At 34.8% G+C, this 21270-nt stretch overlaps 1 protein-coding gene across 2 annotated transcripts in view; it reads left to right on the forward strand.

Moving 5' to 3' along the window:
* The first annotated feature begins 11132 nt into the window (after positions 1-11132).
* Positions 11133-21270, forward strand: part of LOC128548542 (uncharacterized) — a 45310-nt gene continuing 35172 nt past the window's right edge. Inside the window, exons 1-2 of one of the 2 annotated variants that reach the window (XM_053523688.1) lie at positions 11133-11327; positions 19996-20112. In XM_053523688.1, the coding sequence (XP_053379663.1) occupies positions 11255-11327; positions 19996-20112 (190 nt within the window). In that variant the 5' untranslated portion in view covers positions 11133-11254. The remainder of the gene's footprint in view (positions 11328-19995; positions 20113-21270) is intronic. The other variant, XM_053523689.1, reaches the window with a different exon arrangement.

The following is a 21270-nucleotide window of genomic DNA, read 5'->3' on the forward strand; positions in this document are numbered from 1 at the left end:
CAGTACTGTCTTTATCTCTTTTGTTTTCTCTTAGTTGCATCCATCAACAAACATTTTGTTTAGCAGTTTAGGATTAAAGCATTTTTAAAGTCTTAGTGGCAATGGCACGGAAAACAAATTAAAAAGAATAATTGAGCCGCGCCATGAGAAAACCAACATAGTGCGTATGCGACCAGCATGGATCCAGACCAGCCTGCGCATCCGCACAGTCTGGTCAAGATCCATGCTGTTCGCTTTCAAAGCCTATTGGAATCAGAGAAACTGTTGGCGAACAGCATGGATCCTGACCAGACTGCGCGGATGCGCACAGGCTGGTCTGGATCCATGCTGGTCGCAAAGCCGCTATGTTGGTTTTCTCATGGCACGGTTCATATGCTTATTTTGATCTGTAATTGCACATGGTTACTAAAATATTAAGTCTAATTTATTTGTGTTAGCCTTTTCCATCTTCACATACAAGGTTACTTTCCTTCTAGGAAAATATATTGTACATTGTGGTTTAATAGGCCATTTAATGCTGTGCTACAAATGTTAATACGTGCGACACCAGGAAGTTTGGCGTAGACGCAATATTTTATAATGAGATTCAAAATTGTTATACATGTACAAGCATTGTGTTAATGTGCAAGACAATTACGTTTAATAATACAGTTATATATAGGGATATTAACTAGTTACCGTAAATGAGATTGAAATATCATGTAAAGGGTGTGTAAAAAGTTCGTTCCTGATGAGGCAAGTGCCGCTGAAATGTAAACACTCAAACAAGAACGCATATCAGTTTTAGAAAGTTGAATAAAAATATTATAATTTCCGGACAAACTTGGCACACCTTTTAAATGTGAAATCTAGCTTACGGTCTACATGCCAAATTGTATTTGATGACATTCTTGTATACTTAACAGGTTTTACAGTAACAATGCAAGACGTGCAACAAAATCTATTCGACACTATACAGTTTATCAGGGTAACAAAAACGAACTACACACCCTTTAGAAGCTCTGATTTAACGCGCAAGTGAAATTACTTTCGTTTATACTCAGTTTTTGAAAATTACCTAAATATGGACTGTATGTTTAGGTTATAAGTGAATACAGCAGTTTTAAGATATTAATTCCGAGCGAGCGTTAGCGAAGCAGATACAGTTACAGTTAGCCCCTATTCAGGTACAGTGTTATTGGGCGGAGTCTATTATGACAACTGTATGTGAAATAAAATGGCCAGATTTGAATGAAATGGAGCAAATCCATTGGCAGAGCAACTTGGGTGAACTGTTAGTTCAAAATTAGCGAAACATCAGACGATTTGTATTGTCCAAACAATAAAAGGTTATCTATTTGGACAAATATCAGAGCAGGTTTTCATATAATTATGTAATATAATTTCTGTACATATCACATATAATATTCTAGTGAGTTATAAATTAGACACATAAATGAATACTATGTGTACAAAACGAAAAACTGGCAATAATCTGGGGTTTTACTGGCCTAAAAACTGTCATAAAACGGAACAATTACCGTAAAAACTGAAAAGCCAAACCAACACTAATGTGTATCTGGTAAAAAACGGTTTTAAAATATCAAGTATTATAACAGATCAGATCTGTTGTAAACTGATTTATACTAGCCTCTTGTTAAAACAGACTTCTACAACATAATTTATTGCATAGCTAATATAGCACTTAACTATGTGGTATATACATAATTATCACATTATAAATATATTACAAAATTAACCACACAGCAACAGAGTAGGATTTATTGAATAATTGTACTATTCAGATTTTATAGTTTATTTTTGTCTCATTCATTTACAAACATAAAAAATACATACAACATAAAACAGTAATATATTGTTGCAAATGACCGTTCTAACTAGAACTACAAGAAACAATATACATACTCAAATTAAAAACATACCAATTAACTTACACATTCATATTAAACATTAGGAACTTAATTCGATCACGAACAAGGGCATTGATTGGACTGTGCCTCGGCAAACATGTGTCACACCCTATATGTAGCTCCCTTCGGATATAAATAGCTCCTTGGGACAGAGGAGCTGTATACGAACGCAAGCATGTACAAACCCGAAAATGACTCCGTATACATGGAAAAATTAAAATATTATAACAGCACTGTTTGAGTAATACAAAACATGATTATCTGGCAGAGTGTCATTTGGATATACGATTTCCCACACCACTTGGGAGACAGGTGGGGAATTATAAATTTGATTTCTCGAGCCATTCGTACGTATGACAAAGAGAATGAGATACATAGTCCTGAAAACAGATAATTGAGCCACGCCATGAGAAAACCAACATAGTGGCTTTGCTACCAGCATGGATCCAGACCAGCCTGCGCATCCGCGCCATCTGGTCAGGATCCATGCTTTCGCGAACAGTTTCTCTAATTACAATAGGCTTTAAAAGCGAACAGCATGGATCCAGACCAGACTCCGCGGATGCGCAGGCTGGTCTGGATCCATGCTGGTCGCAAAGCCACTATGTTGTTTTTCTCATGGCGCAGCTCAATTATAATTAGACCAAGAATCACCAACCTGTACAAAAAATAATAACTGGCAACCGAAGTTAGGAACACGGTTTAAAGTTTTGTATCTGGTCTAGCAGTTATGACACTCGAATCCAAATACATACTTGATCATACTGTGACAGGCACTCATCTGCTGCGCTATAAGATAGAATTATCAAATTTGGAACAAATGTGAATTAGGTGCACCTGCAGATTTTAGATTTTTGTCGAACTTGACGAAATAAGGTAGTGTCTATAAGTCCCAAAACTGCCCAGAATTGTTGACTGGCAAATATTTGTTAAGTACTAGTTATGACCATTGTATTAAAATAAGGGCATCATGTGTGAAATATTTTGACACTATCTGATCATAACGAAATGTCCTTAATACGCCACGTGGTCCAGGTTGCATAGAAACACCGAAGAGCTATATACGGAACAAAGCTAAAGGTGTTCCGTTTATAGCTCCTGTTTTAGCAAGGGAGCTTTATACGGAGAATATATACGAAAAGGTCCCCCAATATAGGAAACAACTCAAGAAATCACCACTTCCCTTACACTACTGATTTACCAACACAGTCCAAACCACCCCATGCCCATACCCCAACCAAGCCAAAAATAAGTAGATCAACTATTACTTGGCCACCTATACAGTAACAATTTTATATGATTCTTACATATGGCTAGCTAATCCTATACAATTGAATTCTATATCTTTGTACAATTAAACCTAAAATTTTACCTTCTAAATTAGAATAAAATTGTACTATATTCAATAACATTTATGAATAAATTATCTCAGATATGAAACTGTATAAAAGTTGACAGTTGCAGGTAAAATAGATTATATAACAAAAGGGCTATATCGTTTCTTCATTGTCTAAGGCCTACATGCACAAGAAAATTTTAGGTCTATTTACTGTCAATAAATACAGACAATCACATGTATAAAATTATGCGGAATCATGCATATAAAATATACATGTGCAAGTGCTTGTACATTGAAAATGTGAAGGTGCGTTGTATATCTATTCCAGGTTTTATGGCGGTATATAAATGTAGGGATATTCGACTCTGTTTTTGTTTAGCTAATATATGCAAAACATATGTGTTCAAGACTCGACTGTTCAAGGATATTTTATTTAGTACCAGAATCAATATCATTTTACTAGTGAAAAAAGACGTTCAGTTTTGGAGCAGTTTAATGTTTATGTCAAAGTATTTTGTCAATATTATGCATGTTTTTATAATGCATGCCTTGTTTTTTTTTTTTTTTTATTTTTTTTGTTTTTTGTTGTTTTTTTAAGATGGTTTTTCTTTTAACTAAACTCTGACCTATCTTTTTTCTTTTAAACGATCTTCTTACTGATGTGAAATTAAATGAATACAATGAATTCATTACTCCTACATGTCATTTGATTTATAGATAGAACACTATTTTTTTCTCAGTTAACCGTTACGGTTAGAACATTCATGTAGAAAAAAAATGTAATAAATAATCATCTTCTAGCTATATACGGGGTACATTGAAAAATTGAACGAAGACATTAAATTATTCAAACTTTCACTTAACTATAAATTGTATATATTTCATAATGATGAGTCTTCCGTTGCTAGGCAACGTACGCTACGAGTGAACGACATTATAATACGGTTATCTTTGAAAATATTTGTTTCCTTACTGTTACAACGAGGTATATTATTATTGTAACAATATTTACATGTACAAATGGACCGGTCCTATCACTGAACTAGTCGAAAATTCAGGATATGTTATCAGGTTTGTTTATCTTGAAGCCTATTAAAGTAATATAGTTTGAACAGTATCTTTTCAGCAGAGATAGCCAGTTATATTTATGAACATGACTTAACTTGTCTTCTCTATTCTCAGAAGTACTCGAGATACTGTGCTATAGATATGTGGTTGCTCTGAAGGTCAAGTCATGCCCGTCACTCAATAGTGTACATGAAAAGACAAAAACCTGATAAAGTACTGTGTTCTGTGACGGTCATCGTTGATTTGACAATTTGCCCTGTAGATTGGTAAGGTTGACAGTGTGATAATACGATGCGACGACGTGACATTCTGCATCGCGTTTTCATATCGTATCATCGCATTATCGCCCCTCTCCTACCATAACTGGGCGAATTTACGATTTTATGATGCAAAATTTAAGTGCGATGCAAATAAAAACGCGAAAATACAAAGGTGCGATATTGATAACGTGTCTGTTGCAGATCTTCACGTTAACGCATCGTATAATTGCGCCATCGCATCGTATCTTCGTGTCTTCGCATCGTTTTATCGTACTTTCACCCTTACCAATCTACAGAGCAAATGGGCGAAATAAGGATGACTCTCATTGAACCCATACAAAAGCCTCCCTCTGAACCACTAGTTGTATATCTCTAACATCGCCTTCCCATTTTATACACTATTCTTATTTAAGATTCACTGACAGCACACACATTTTAACCTAGTCAAGACACCAATGCTTTCATTAAAATTTCTAAAGGCTAAACTCATGCTCCGATCTCGGCCAAAACTTAATTAATATATGTCCCGTAGCTGCAGAGATGGTTCATAGTTATTTCGTGGTATCATAATCACATTGTTAGGTAAAATGGATATATTCAGTATTCCTTTGCTAGGTTACTTTTAAAGCGCCATTATCATTTTTCGGAACACATTATTCATATGATACAATAAATGCTGCACTTCAATTGTACAGTCACTAACGCTTACGGATTCTTCCCTGAGTGCAGGAGTCCATTCACAAACAGAATTTTGGACAGAAACCGATTACAGGGCCGCGATGTACGAAACTCTTACAAAATCTAATTGTTCCCCGTGATGTTTACATAAAACACACAGACAGTGAGCACGGTAACACACTATCTCGTTTACCTGACTTAATATATAGGACTTCAAATCAATATTTTCACATCCGTATACTGGTTAATGTCATGGGACACATACGATAACACCACTCGTATCGTTTCGAAATTTTATGTTACTCGAATTAACTTTATGGAAGCAACCTTATTAATGAAAGGGGAAATAATTGTAATCGTACACTTAATACAGCAATACTGAATAATTACCCTTTAAAATATTGGTCTTGTACCTGTGCGTCAGGCAACATACGAAAATTGTATGACATATTCACCACACTAAGCTTGGAATACCTTAAAATCACATATTGGTCCGCCCGCCTAGCTCAGTAGGGCGAGCGCAGATCTACAGATCGCGGGGTCGGGAGTTCGATTCTCGGGCGGGGCGTATGTTCTCCGTGACGATTTGATAAAAAACTTTGTGCCTGATATCATTCGTCTTCCACCTTTGATTTATGTGGGGAAGTTGGCAGTTACTTGCTGAAAACAGATTAGTACTGGTAAAGAATCCAGGTAACTGCTCGCCGTTACATAACTGAAATACAGTTAAACCCGAAACAAACAAATAAAATCATATATTGAATAAACGTGACGAATATTAGGACGGACGGCAATCAGGTTTCCTCAACGTTCGTGTTGTCTTGAAGATGAAATATTTTACATTAGTTATGGCTGCTTCCATTGACTGACACCTTTGAATTGTCCGCTTGTTTTTTTTTTAAACACAAATTTACAAAATACAATTATGTCATACTGTCAAAAGAAATAAATTTCATATCAAAATGTTTGATACTTCTCTTAGTTCAGCTATGATAAACTTTAACGTTACCTTGAGATTAGTCTGTGTTCAGACCGTATGTTTTGTTCAAAGGAGATAACTCCTGAGGCTATTCAAATTTTGTATAATTTTGTCCCTTGTCTTCTCAAAACATAATCAGAGCCAGGACTGATGAAGTCAGAATTTTTTACAGAATTTTTTTCTAAAAAAAAAAAAAAAGATTATCTAGTCGGTAGCTAGACTACCTTGAGATAGTCATATCAAGGAATCAGCATAAAAGGTGCTATAAATACAGGATTTCCAAAGAAAAAAAATATCATCACATTTATACGTTGTTTAGGTTGAAACAAACTGTTGTCGCCTATGAACAGAAAAATGCTGACCAGTTTTTTTAAATACAAAACTATCAAGTCACTTAACCAGCACAACGACGGTGCTGTATATTATATAAAATACACCTAAACTGGAAACTTAGCAACAGGCCGAAAACAGGGCTGCAGACTTGAAAAGGTTATTAACAACGATGTGGTTTGGGGATTAAAATTACATGTACCTACAAGAAGAGCCTAAACTTTGTCATAGATTAACGACAAAATGTACTTACTGAACCTAATATCCTAATCCCTACTTGATAATATTTATTTTCAGTTCTGAGTGTTTGCCTTCTCATCGTTTTCTCGTTTTCCACTTATGTGTCGGATCAGCAAACAAAATAACCTTCATTGAAGTAGCTCTTCTACAACGCCCCCGTCATAAGTGTACAAATTTTTGCGTGCTGCACATAGGGGATGCATCATAGCTAAGTTGGTAGCATTCTCTGACGGATATGTCTATAAACATAACACGTGGTTTTGTTCTGCTACAACATGTGACACTAGATGCAAAAAGGACGGCATTTTATTTCTTCCCATGATCCTCTGAACAAAACTTTGACAAAATAATGGTATGCCGAATATTTATTGAACAAATGATTCTTCACTGCTGTAGACGCTGAAGTCTCTAATTTCGCATGAAGCTCATGAGAGAGCTTTATAGAGAGCTTAATGTAGATGTGCATTTTGCATAAAGTTCATCGTGAGATTTATGCGAATAGAATGTGCCTTTGTTTGCATAAAGCTCAACAGTTTTACTCAGAAATGTATACATAGTGTACTTCAAAATATTGCTCTGTAAATTCGAAACTATTAAAAAAATGTTAAAATTCGAAACCACGCTAAGCCTGATGAAAATCGATACTTACATGATAGAAATATTGACCGGCGATTCATAAAAGTGCCTTCTGCAGCCAACGTTAATCAGTCTGTAAAAAATTATGTGTTTATGTCTTTGTTGAAATATGCTGTTTCTGCTGGGGTTTTTTTCTTCTTGTAATTCTGTGGTTATGCTATTTTCGGAGTGTGTCATCCCTAGTTTGGGAAGTAGTTGCGACATTCAGCTAATATGTTGTTTACATAATGAGTTAATCTAAATATTGACTTTACGGCTTTAACTGCCAATTATGAAGAGAATTATTTAAGCTTCCGTTCACATTTTGCGTGCCCCTTTTTTATTATTTCAAAAATTACACAACACATAGTATACTTCAACCTACTTCGAATCACAGAGAGAACTTCCGAGCGTTCCATCTTGTTCCAGTGTCATAGCATCCCGACTTTTCTTTCTCGATCTCACGACATAACATCTCAATTGTTTTGTTTGTTATCTCTTTCAAACGAAATATTGTCTCGAGTTTATCGTTTTCTATCTCATTCCAACGGCATGTCATCTTAAATTGTTTTTATTTTATTTTCAAAAAGTATTTTAAGAAACATTTAAAATGATACTGAGACTTCCGGCGATATTAAAGATAATATTATGTTAGACTCAAATTCGTATTTGAAATTAAGAACATGGACTTCACTGTATCTACGTTAACTTAAAATTAACATGTTCTTTGTGCAGGGTTTCCGCTACAATTCGCCAAATTATCAAATGGCGAACAAAAATGGCGGGAAAAATCGACATAAATGTACTTTTATGTGTATTACTTTGTCTAAAGAACTATCCGTCTAGCCTAAAAATTGTGTATAGACAATACTCTAGTTTTATACCAATATCTAATGCATGCATTACTGTAGTTCTGCACAGTATAATTGTGCACCACTAAAAAGCTAAAAAAAAAAAAAAAAGAGGATTTTAAGGATGTAGTTACATCGTGTTTTATTATAAACGTACTGTATCAGAATACTTAGACTGGCTCCCAGACTATGATATATCTTTTTTTACCTTTTTATGATTGAAAGTGGTGAACTGAGTCAGTCTATATTCCGGCTTTTGTCTCCATGAAATTGAATTAGACAAGAAAAGGAAAACCTGTAGAAATATATTTATTATCAGTCTAGTGGCTAGTTTGAAAAATACCTTAAAAGGTTTGAATCGTATCACTGGTCAAAGAATTTGAATGGTCATGTTTGTTTATAACCGTTCTCTCTTATCGTTGAAAACGCGGTATACCGAGGTATGCCTTAACCGAAATGAAATGAACCTGAAACTATTAAAATTAAAAAGATTTTGTTTGTATAGCAGCACGGGTATTTAGGTAAACACTTGTAAACTTTTGTTAGTCATAATTTCTGTTTGCCATGCAAATGATGAAACTTGTTTTATTGTGTTCGAAAGCTAGAACGTGATAAACCTTCGTTCTTTACGCAGATAGTTTATTTGCTTTTAACACTAAAAAAAAACTGGAAAAAAAAAGAAATATTTTTCAGTTCAGTTTGCGTTTTTAACAAATAAGAAAAAGAAGAGGTCGGTAGATAACGTGTTTTAAACAAGCTTTAAGAAGTAGAAATATTAACATTTAGTTATAGCAAAAATTAACGTGGCTTCAGTAAGTCGATCCAACAATAAGATTATTTTAAAGTAAACATGTAAAAACCATGAATAAATATGCTTTGGCATTGAAATAATTAAATACAAGAATGCTCATCGCAAATTAAGATTGAACAAATGTTATATAATTATAGCTCTTTTTGCCTTAGATATTTTATGACTTTTTCCCCCACCACTGGCATTTGATTGTCCATTGAGACATTAAATGAATATAACAAAAGGCAATTTAAATATAGATTTTATTGTAAGCATGTTTATGGTCCCGTCTCAATTTCGGAGATGAACGTAAGTTTATGGAAGATAACTATCAAAACTACAAGATTATCGATTTCTTAAATAAGGCTTATTAGCAGTCGCGTTTATTACAGATAGTTCGGTATGTACGATCTACTTACAATTTCTGGCACGCACTGCACATCCGGGTAGTCTAATTAACTTTACCGTATGTATTACATGTAGCAAATGGTTTGTTTACATATCACATAATAACTAAAGATTAGTCTTTAAATGGTTTCAACTGCCTCTTGGTTCATTTTCAGATTACCGTAATTTAAAAACACTTTGAATTCACGTGAACTTGTAACTTTGTAGTTTAATTCGCGACGTTCTGGAAAATGAAACCGGAAATGCACTACAGTTTTCAAATTGTATGTTAAATCATAAATTAGAAGGTCACGAATGTTGATGCAGGTTCTGCTCAAGTCCAGCCAATACATGGAACGTAGCCAGTAAGTCACAGAATTTATTCGAAGACTGCATTCATATTTAACATAGAACTAATACAATAAACCTGGAGCTATATTGTTAAACTGTGAAGATTAGACCGCCATTACGTCATCTTCGTAATGAGAAATTATTCCGCCTCTTTATAACCAAACTTATGATTTCATATTTAGTCTCGCATGTACTGACATACAGTTAAAATATAAAAAGATGGTCCACATTTTGCCTTTACGGATTTATAATAAAAAAAATAACACGAAAGCATATAGACACTACTACCAAGCTTTTGAGATTTGTCTGTCTTCTTTTTTCAAGTGGTGGCTGTTTTATGCTGTCGGAGAATCTTAACGTATAAGATGAGCGTGAAGCGAGGTAGAAAGAAATACAACTCTTTAGTGGGAGAATGGTAGAATTGGAACCTACATTAAAAGCCGCCAGACAGACATATTCACATATTTATGTGTTGAGTGGATAGAGCTGAAGAGAAATTCAACCCTAAGGAAGTAAGGTGTGTTGAAAGTAGACGTGAAAGCACCCCTAGCATATGCAAAAACGTGCACGCACGCACGCACACCCCCGGAGATACCCCGACCCTCACATGTACTAATGTACTACCCACCTCATATTGCCGCCCACTGCCCCCACAAATAGCGAGAAAAAAATGATAGTATCAATATTTTTGCTGAGATGTCGCCAGAATTTAAAGGAAAAGCATCCATTCGGTATACCTTGTCGTGAGAAAAAGAAAAAAAATCGAAAGATTATTTAGCAGGAATGATGTCCCCTCTGGTCTTCTGTACCAAACAGACACACTCATAGGAAAAATTATCAACACCATCTTCACGTCATGTTAAACAATTACATATAAATAATACGATTTTATGCTCTGTGCACAAACTATGCAAACTATGCGTTACGGGATCTTTAATTTCAAGGTTGACTGCATGTATAAATACCCAACATATCAAATCAGAAAAATGGCAAAATGCACTCTGGTTGTCCCAATTCCCATAACAAACAGATTATTATCTGAGAAAATTTAATGATATATTTTACCAGAATTTAATTTTGAAAATATAAACAAATACTAAATATAGTTAAAGGAAACAGTTCATGTGATATAAGGCCTTAGTTAAATTACGTTCGAATGTTTTATATTTGAAGTATATAATTATGCAAATATGAAATATTTAGTGAACGATGTTCATGTATTATCCTTGTACACCGGAAAATAAATAATTGCAAACATCCTTTAACCGTAACATAGCAACAGGATGCCGTACTAAATATTACATACTCCTTCCGGTTGTTTACATATTATATTGAGAGTAATAAAGTAGTGATCGCATATGCATTTTGAAATACTGTGTTACTAATTAAAATTATCTGATTTTGTATGTTAAAAATTTGAAAGTTGTCATGCAAAATAGATGTTAAGTACCTTACAATGTTGCTATGGAATATATTTCAACTAGTTTTTCAGTTATGTTTTATTCTTCGCAGCACATATTCTCAGACAGGTAAGTTTTATAATGTTTATGTTGGGTAAATGCATTATTTGATTTGTATGGTGTAGTTTTAACGCCGTCACTTTACAGCAATATATCAGTTAAAATAAATCAAAAAGAGTATTACGTAAAATCTACAGGTTTCAGCGTGAGATAGCGTGATTAAATTTGTAGACAATTGACACGTCGATAGGATTAACGCTAATTTTAACACGTTTGAAGCCGATGCCACATAAGTGAAGTTCTTACAAGTAAAACTTTTATTATAAATCTTTGTATTTATATATATATTAGTGGATCTGGAGAGTATACGTGATATATGAATACTAAAGTCAATTAGTGAGCGGTCGAGTGACTAAGATGTTAAATTCAGACAATCAGTACAATAATCATGCATAATACAATGAAGAAAATGTATGCACCTACATGAACGGTTTGTTGACGATCTCTACCAATATAATGGTGTCTATGATAGTTTTGTAATTGATAATTATTATCAAGCACGTTGAGTTAAGCTGTCAAGACAATAAGAAATTACCTTTCAAAGATGTTTAGACTCTAAATCTCTCTTATTCCAGATTTTTGTGTTTATTGGTATGACTATTATAAGTGACATGTATATGTGTATAAGTATGTCCCGAGCTTCGCATTGCATTTCTTTAATTGCAGCAGTTACCTGAAACGAATAGGCTAAAGGATTTATTCAATTCTTGTTAATATCAACTTTTATCTGTGATAAATATTCATTTATTAGGATGGTTTTTCCGTCATAGATATTAGATATTTTGACTGTGTTAAGCGCTTTAGTATGTATATCATTTATGTTACTAAAATATTCCTCTTTATCAGATGTGAATTTGATTGGATATACTTAAATACAGGTTGAACATAAAAGAATTAAATTTGATATTTGTACATGTATATACAGATTTTAGATGTCTGGATGGTTGACAATTTTCTGTCAACTTTGTGGCCTTCACGAGCCACTACCCACTGCCTCAGGCAATAGGTTTGCTATTGTCCCTGTCAGCCAAAACTCCGATCAATAGACAAGTTTCAGTGATTTCCATGCCATTGTTAACGTGTCAGTACCCGGGTCATATCTTTCAAAGATGGTTGACGGCTGATTTATTACCTAACGTGAAATAGGTCTTTAATATAAAAATGGACGCAGTGGTTTAGTAGCAACTCGTCGATCTATGAGACCAGGCCCCGTATTTACAAAGCATTTTTCGGACTCAGCTGAGTTTGGGCTTGAAATTTTAATATCAGTTTTACTAAAACTTCAAGACTTAGTTCCAATTGAAAATGACCATCAATACTGAAAAGTCATTTGAAAATAGTTATTATCTTAAATTTCAGTTTTAAACATGCTATTTAGACATAAATGACAAATAAAATTTCATTATATCGAATTCAGCTGAGACTGACAGTGTTTTGTCATACTGAAGAACTGGATAAAAATCGATTCTATAGTCGTCCCTTGTTTATTAGCTCACCTGAGCAATGCTCAGGTGAGTTTTTCTGATCGCTCGATGTCCGGCGTCCGTCGTCCGTCGTCTGTCGTCTGTCGTCTGTCAACATTTAGCTTGTGTATGCGATAGAGGCTGTATTTTTCAATTAATCTTCATGAATATTGGTCAGAATGATAACCTTGATGAAATCTAGGCCGAGTTCGAAAATGGGTCATCTCGGGTCAAAAACTAGGTCACTAGGTCAAATCAAAGAAAAACCTTGTGTATGCGATAGAGGCTGTATTTTTCATTTAATCTTCATGAATATTGGTCAGAATGATAACTTTGATGAAATCTAGGCCGAGTTCGAAAATGGGTCATCTCGGGTCAAAAACTAGGTCACTAGGTCAAATCAAAGAAAAACCTTGTGTATGCGATAGAGGTGGTATTTTTCAATTAATCTTCATGAATATTGGTCAGAATGATAACCTTGATGAAATCTAAGCCGAGTTCGAAAATGGGTCATCTCGGGTCCAAAACTAGGTCACTAGGTCAAATCAAAGAAAAACCTTGTGTATGCAATAGAGGCTGTATTTTTCAATTCTTCTTCATGAATATTGGTCAGAATGATAACCTTGATGAAATCTAGGCCGAGTTCGAAAATGGGTCATCTCGGGTCAAAAACTAGGTCACTAGGTCAAATCAAAGAAAAACCTTGTGTATGCGATAGAGGAGGTATTTTTCAATTAATCTTCATGAATATTGGTCAGAATGATAACCTTGATGAAATCTAAGCCGAGTTCGAAAATGGGTCATCTCGGGTCCAAAACTAGGTCACTAGGTCAAATCAAAGAAAAACCTTGTGTATGCAATAGAGGCTGTATTTTTCAATTCTTCTTCATGAATATTGGTCAGAATGATAACCTTGATGAAATCTAGGCCGAGTTCGAAAATGGGTCATCTCGGGTCAAAAACTAGGTCACTAGGTCAAATCAAAGAAAAACCTTGTGTATGCGATAGAGGCTGTATTTTTCAATTGATCTTCATGAATTTTGGTCAGAATGATTGCCTTGATGAAATCTAGGCCGAGTTCGAAAATGGGTCATCTCGGGTCAAAAACTAGGTCACTAGTTCAAATCAAAGAAAAACCTTGTGTATGCGATAGAGGCGGTATTTTTCAATTGATCTTCATGAATTTTGGTCAGAATGATTGCCTTGATGAAATTTAGGCCGAGTTCGAAAATGGGTCATCTGGGGTCAAAAACTAGGTCACTAGGTCGTATCACGTAAAAACCTTGTGTATGCGATAGAGGCTGTATTTTTCAATTGATCTTCATGAATTTTAGTCAGAATGATTGCCTTGATGAAATTTAGACCAAGTTCGAAAATGGGTCATCTGGGTTCAAAAACTAGGTCACTAGGTCAAATCAAAGAAAAACCTTGTGTATGCAATAGAGGCTGTATTTTTCAACTGATCTTCATAAAATTTAGCCAGAATGATTACCTTGATAAAATCTAGGCTGATTTCGAAAATGGGTCATCTGGGGTCAAAAACTAGGTCACTAGGTCAAATCGAAGAAAAACATTGTGTATGCAATAGAGGATGTATTTTTCAATTGATCTTCATGAAATTTGGTCAGAGTGATTGCCTTGATGAAAACTAGGTCGGTTTTGAATATGGATTATCTGAGGTCAAAAGCTAGGTCACTAGGTCAAATTAAAGAAAAATCTTGTGTATGCGATAGAGACTGTTTTTTTCAGTTGATATTTATGAAATTTGGTCAGGTTGATTGCCTTAATGAAATCTAGGTTGAATTTGAATATGGGTCATCTGAGGTCAAAAACTAGGTCAATTGGTCAAATCAAAGAAAAAACTTCTGTATGTGATAGAGGCTGTATTTTTCAGTTGATCTTCATGAATTTTGGTCAGAATGATTGCCTTGATAAAATCTAGGTCGAGTTTGAACATGGGTCATCTAGGGTCAAAAACTAGGTCATATCTAAGAAAATGCTTGTTTTATCGCAAGAGACCAATTTTTTTGTCCAATCTTAATGAAAATTGGTCAGAATATTTGTTTCCATGAAATCACTAGGTCAAACATGTTTTACACTGTTATGGAGTGTTTCTTAGGTGAGCGACCTAGGGCCATCTTGGCCCTCTTGTTAATATCCACGCTATATACAGTTGTCTCCCTTCCACCGTCTAACCCGATACAGATCAATTATCGGATATTTTTAGCAAGCGGTGCAGCTATTTCCGCGATTCACATCTACGGGAGGTGCCGATCATAAATATCAGGATTATAGATACTGTAAAAAACGTAGAAATATGGAATTCCATTTTATACCAATTTTAAGTACTGGTAAAAAAACAAACAAATACAGTCATCTGTAAAATTATTTCTACAAGGTTACATAGTGTATCAACATGGTTTAATTCGGTTTAAAAATAATATACAGAACGGAAAAAAGAAGACACCGAACGATAGATTTACGTTATTTTATTCTTTTATTTTGCATAAGATATAATCAGTATATGAAAATAATGATCTTTATTATCTTATTTTTATTTTGCATTAAAGAAGCTAAGACATAAAAAATATATACAAAAGCATATATGTTAGGCGAATCAAAACAGGTAGCACATATTAAGCAGCGTAACATACATCTACATGAAATAGTCAAAAGTAATTTTACCTAAGAAGATATCTAATAAACATTTAAAAAACTAATCGTCACACACAAATAAGAATTAACAGAAACAAAAAACTAACAAACACACTTGACAATGTATATGCAAAGAGCTATAAAAATAAATAGATTGGCTTGAAAGGCATATAGAGCAAATCTCGCCAACATCACGTCGGAACTGAATGTGATCTCGTTTTAACGGTGTATGAAACAGACAGCAGAAGGACAGAAATTTGTGTCGTGAAAATCTTTATTTCAGATCGTTTGTTTAAAATGATAATTGTGTGTGTGTTCGGGTTTAACGTCTTTTCCAACATTTTTTCAGTCATATAAACGGTTAAAATGATAATGGTGTTTTTTAATGTTATTACTATAGTATTTTCTACACGGGGGAGGAATGAATTTATGATTGGAAGTATGAATAATCAACAGTTATCGTTTGAAAATTGGACCCGATTCGGTTTATTACGTGCCGGCCGTACCGCCAGTGTAATACTTAAAAGTTAATAAGCGTCTGTTGATTTGATCACGATTGATCAATCGGCAAACGCTTCAGTAAGATAACGCGCTGACACGAGCTTACCCGGTTGCCATTCTTTGTATTTTATACTTCTTTGTCTGCACTGTCCGCTATTCAGTCAGTAACTATTCAGTGAACACCCTTTATAAATAATATTAAGTGGTCCTGCCCAAATTGAATAATGGACGAGTCCGTTTTAGAATATAGAAGGGTCAAGGTTAAACTGTAAAGGGACGTACGATTCTAGCACTCCTTTGTTTTACTAACGGATAAGATGCTTTATACCTGACACGCAAAACTTTCGGAATTGAGCGTCTCCTGTACCGTGTACTTTCTTGCAAATAATATTCATTATATTACTAACACTTCCGAAGGAGTCGCCCTAATTGGTTACCTGTTTCGACTAAGGAATAGATACACACACAAACGCAAACATTACGTAGATATTATATATTACAAGATATTAATACTGATTTTGACAGTATGTGACAGTTATTCCAAACCATAGCTAGATGAAATTGCACTTTTATCTATAAGATATATCGCTGCGTGTTTATTAAGACTTAGCCTTACATTTTGAGAAAAAAAAATCAAACAACACCAAATCATAGATTCACATGAAAGTTGAACAATATATAAAACTGTATATTACTCTACACAACAACTGTCAGTTTACTGATATATACATTAAATTCCGGAAAAGGGCTCTAGAAAGGGACAACACTTTTTTCAATAGTACAAGTGTAAAGATATTACAGTTTTTTTACAGGCTGAACTTCTATATGACTTACACAGCATAATACAATTATTTGAGCTAGTGAAATCAAGGGAGAAAACCCAAAGTTGGGAAGTCATAACTTAGTATAAAACAAGTGTTTTACTTTTTATTTAGTTATTTTTGTATATTAAAGGGTATTTTATTTTGAACTTTGTCTTAGAAAGTGACATACTTTTGTTTTCATGCTTTCTAAGCCTTTTAACCACTTTTTAGCACCATTTTTCTCATTTTGTTAGAAGGGTCAGTCGATATTTTACTCGAGGTAATGCAGCAGGTAGATTACACTTCATTAGATTTCTAGGATTTATAATGTTATAAGTTCATATTTTGTGAAAAAAAACACTCTTTTTACTTTTATGCATACTTTTAAGTTGATTTACAGTAAAATTAATAGTTAAACGTTTTAAAAGGGCAATTTTACGGTTATGTAATCCCTGACTTACCTACGTCTAAAAATAGCCAGAGTCCATCTATTGGCTTTGTCCACTCTAATTAGGGGACACTGTTGTTTATTGGTTTGGGTTTATGATTTATTGATTTATTTTTAGTCATTTTCTTTTAACCATTGTATATGTGTGTGCAAATATATTAGTTTTGATAATTTTGGCCAGATGAGGACTTTTAATTACTTTAATACTTTTTATGTGTAAACCAGATAAGCCTTTAGGTTGGGTCAGTCCAATCTGAATCATTCTGATTGTCTAGTTGAATTTTTGCCTCATTTGAGTGTATATAAGTTGGGTTTTGACAGCAGTCAGGACATTCTGGTCCACTCTTCTCAATAAACACATTTAGGAAAAAGGAAAACTTTTGGAAAACAGAGGTATTTTAGAATAAATTATTTATTCTAGTAACCTTTTCTGAAAATAATAGACATTTAACTAATTGTTTAGATCTTAGGGGAAAAGAATAATCATTTTTGAAATTAAAGATTTTTTTAAACCAACTCTTTCGGGTTAAAGCTGGAGTAGGAGTTTATAAGTTTACTCTTATAGCTCTGCTTCAACTTTTTATGAGAATCCTTAGTTGCTTGTCTCCTAGGGGGACTTGGCTGGTAGACCTGCGAGCTGCCCTCCAGGCGACTGATTTCCTTGAGCACAAACTGCTAATATTTGACTGGTCTTCTAATTTAGGTTATTAAGTAAATAACAGTCTAAATTTAATAACAGTCTTAATTACAGTAAAGGATCAGAATCGCTCAAGTTTAGTTAGGAACATATTTTTCTTTTCCCGCAATACTTCAATTGGTTTAAAGTAGATTTCAGTCAGCAATCATGTTAAGATGTTGCCTTTCTTGTTAGCTGCTTTAAATATTGTTTGCAATCTGTTCATACTTAGTACTATTATAGTGTCAGTGTCTGTTATTGCAATTCAAAATCACATTTTACGAATTTGGCTGGCACTTGTTCAGAATAACTTTGCATTGTTTCGTAACTTCACCTTACCAACTTGTGCTTAGAGAGAGTTTAACTGTAGACTTAACTGTTGACTTAATACAATTCATCAAACTAACCTGGTGTTACTTCTTTCATTTTTAATTAGTTACTCAAATCAAACTGAGTTGATCTTATAAAATTAAGCTTTCTTGCGTGGCTATTCTGTGTTAATTACAATAAATTGAATCAACTAACGACAGCCAGTGGTGTCCATCCTGACAGTACTTTAAACTACCACTCGGGTTACGAACCATTGTATAACTCCTCGTAACCAAACCAGATAGACCGTACCACAGAAAAGTAACCATACCACATCATCATAAAATACAGGTCAAGTTCGACTTTGAGGTCAGAGTCAAAGGTCAAGGTCGCAGTGACGTTGAACAGTTAAACGGTTTCCGGATGATAACTTAAGAAAGCTTGGGCGTAGGATCATATATTCCGGTACACAGGTGTAACATCATAAAATACAGGTCAAGTTTGACTTTGAGGTTAGTAGAACAATGTCAAGGTCACAACGACTCTGAACAGTTAAACGGTTTCCGGATGATAATTGAGAACGCTTGTGCCTAGGATCATACATTTTGGTACACAGATGTAACCTGATAAAATACAAGTCAAGAACAATTTTGAGATGAGTAGGTCAAAGGTCAAGGTCACAATGACACAAAACAGTTAAATGCTTTCCGGGTGATAACTTAAGAATGCTTAGGCCTAGGATCATGAAAGTTGATAGGGAGGTTGGTCATGACTAGCAGATGACCCCCTAATGATTTTGAGCTCAGTAGATCACAGGTCAAGGTCACAGTGACCCGGATTTTTTAAATGGTTTTCGGACAATAACTTCAGAATGCTTGGGTCTAGGACCACAAAACGTAATAGAGAGGTTGGTAATGACCAGCAGATGACCTCTATTGATTCAGAGTTCAAAAGGTTAAAGGTCAGAGTGACCCGGAACATTTAAACTGTTTTCGTACAATAACTTGAGAACGCTTAAGCGGAGGATCATGAAACTTTATAGGGAGGTTGATCATGACCAGCAGATGACCCCTATTGACTTTGAGGTCAGTAGGTCAAATGTCAAGCAAGGTCGGCTTTAGCATTGGCTTAGTTTTGTGACAAGGCCATATTGTGGGGGTATAATTCGTCACTCCTGTGACAACTCTATTTTTTATTTCTTTACAAATGGTATTCATTTTTAAAGGGGGACAACTGTTTAAGAATATTTTAAGTATCCATCGTATGGGACATTACGACAGAACATGTAATGGTGTAGTGGTGGGCCGGTGGTCTAGTGGTAACACGCTTGACTATCAATCCAGAGTCCGGGATTCGAATCCCGGTCCAGGCACTGGAAATTTCTGAGATGCTCTTGAGTGTCTCCCACCTCACTAGAGGCCTGTACTGGTTCTTCCCAGGAAAGACGGCTTCGCGTGTATAGGTGCTATACACCGGGCATGTTAAAGAACCAGACTGTCTATTCGAGAAGAGCTAGGCTAAGTTAGCCGGACACGTCTGTACCTGAAAATTTCTCTCTGCCTGTTCTGGGGGCTTTATCTCACTCTGTCCCTCTGGTCAGATCGCTCCGTGTCTGTACTAGTAGAGGATGATTTCGCGCCCTGTGTGACTGCAGTTGCTGTAAAGCGCCTTTGAACGTGTTTATCATGAAAAGGGCGCTATATAAATCTGGTATAATAATAATGTAATGATCAGGTAGATTGTTGGTAAAGATGTTGTTCGTATATCAAATATTTCCGTGTTTTGAAGATATACTCCTAAGCCTCAACTTTTGTGTTTTCAGAATCGACGGCAGGAAATTGTAGTTCTCCCATGACACGAGATCTCCATGCTGATCAGTTTTCAGCTTCTTCTGAATATGACGTTGCTCATAACGCAAGTTCAGCAAGATACGGCTATGGTAAGTGAAATAGCTGTCGACCTTAAATCACTTAATATTTTTGACATATGATAATAGTATGTGTACTTAAGACACGGCCATGGTAATATGGCATATGAAATAGTCATGAGCCCGGGCAGTGTCGTTTATCAATATGATACACATTTTTCCTTTTGTAAAGGGATGTAAGTCTGCATTTGCTTTCTGATAAAACTGATTCGAGTTTCTCGCCATAGTTTCTCTTTCGGTTGTTTTCGAAATAACCACAGAGCTTAACAGTTTAGCTTAACCTGTAAGAATCATCATCATCATTTTCACCACCATCATCATCACAATCATCATCACAATTATCATCACAATCATCATCGTATAAAATGTCTATTTTGATCACGAAATCACGAAATTATGCTACTAATAATACGATCAGGTACCTTTTCGGCGTAAATGTATATGCATACGGCTATGTATATGTATTATGTACTTCGGACAAAAGTGGGGGATTGTCTCAAGACAACAGCGAATAACGTATCATCTGTTAATATTAATACCAAGTCTCATAGTCATGGCACAGCTGAGTTTGAGTAATGGTATAGCATATCGCCATTTTGAATAATGAAAGATTCTAAACAAATAAAATATTCCACTATTCCACAATGATAGAATATATTTGCCTCTTCTTACTCACGTCTAATTTTCGCTCTGTAGTTATGTCGCCCAGTGTGAAATGTTTACACAATTTTGGAATCACAACCATATTTCATAGTTAACTTAGAACCAACAAATTATTCATATCTATATTAAAGCGATGACATTAAGAAATCAGAGACATGAGTGTCAGAAAAGTAACTTAAAACTCCAACATTTAAACTTATATGTGTTAGTAGTCTTGTCTCAGTCATAAAGAAAATATAAATTTCAGGAAATATATTCTTAAATGTCAGTCGACTCTGTCAATAAATATTACAGTATTTAAGATATTCTACTGCCTCCAAGCTAAGGTCAGATTGCAATAAAATCTGACTACAATTAAAGGATATCCTAGACTATCCAACAAAAAAATACGTTCGCTTCGCTCTTAGTAACTACAAGTTTTCTGTTCTGATCCATATACCACACATTCGGTATGAAAGATAGTATTGTACGTTAAATATTGGCTTTTATATCAGCATATGTATTGCT

The sequence above is a fragment of the Mercenaria mercenaria genome, chromosome 14 (genome assembly GCF_021730395.1).
Source record: "Mercenaria mercenaria strain notata chromosome 14, MADL_Memer_1, whole genome shotgun sequence".
Taxonomy (NCBI): Eukaryota; Metazoa; Mollusca; class Bivalvia; order Venerida; family Veneridae; genus Mercenaria; species Mercenaria mercenaria.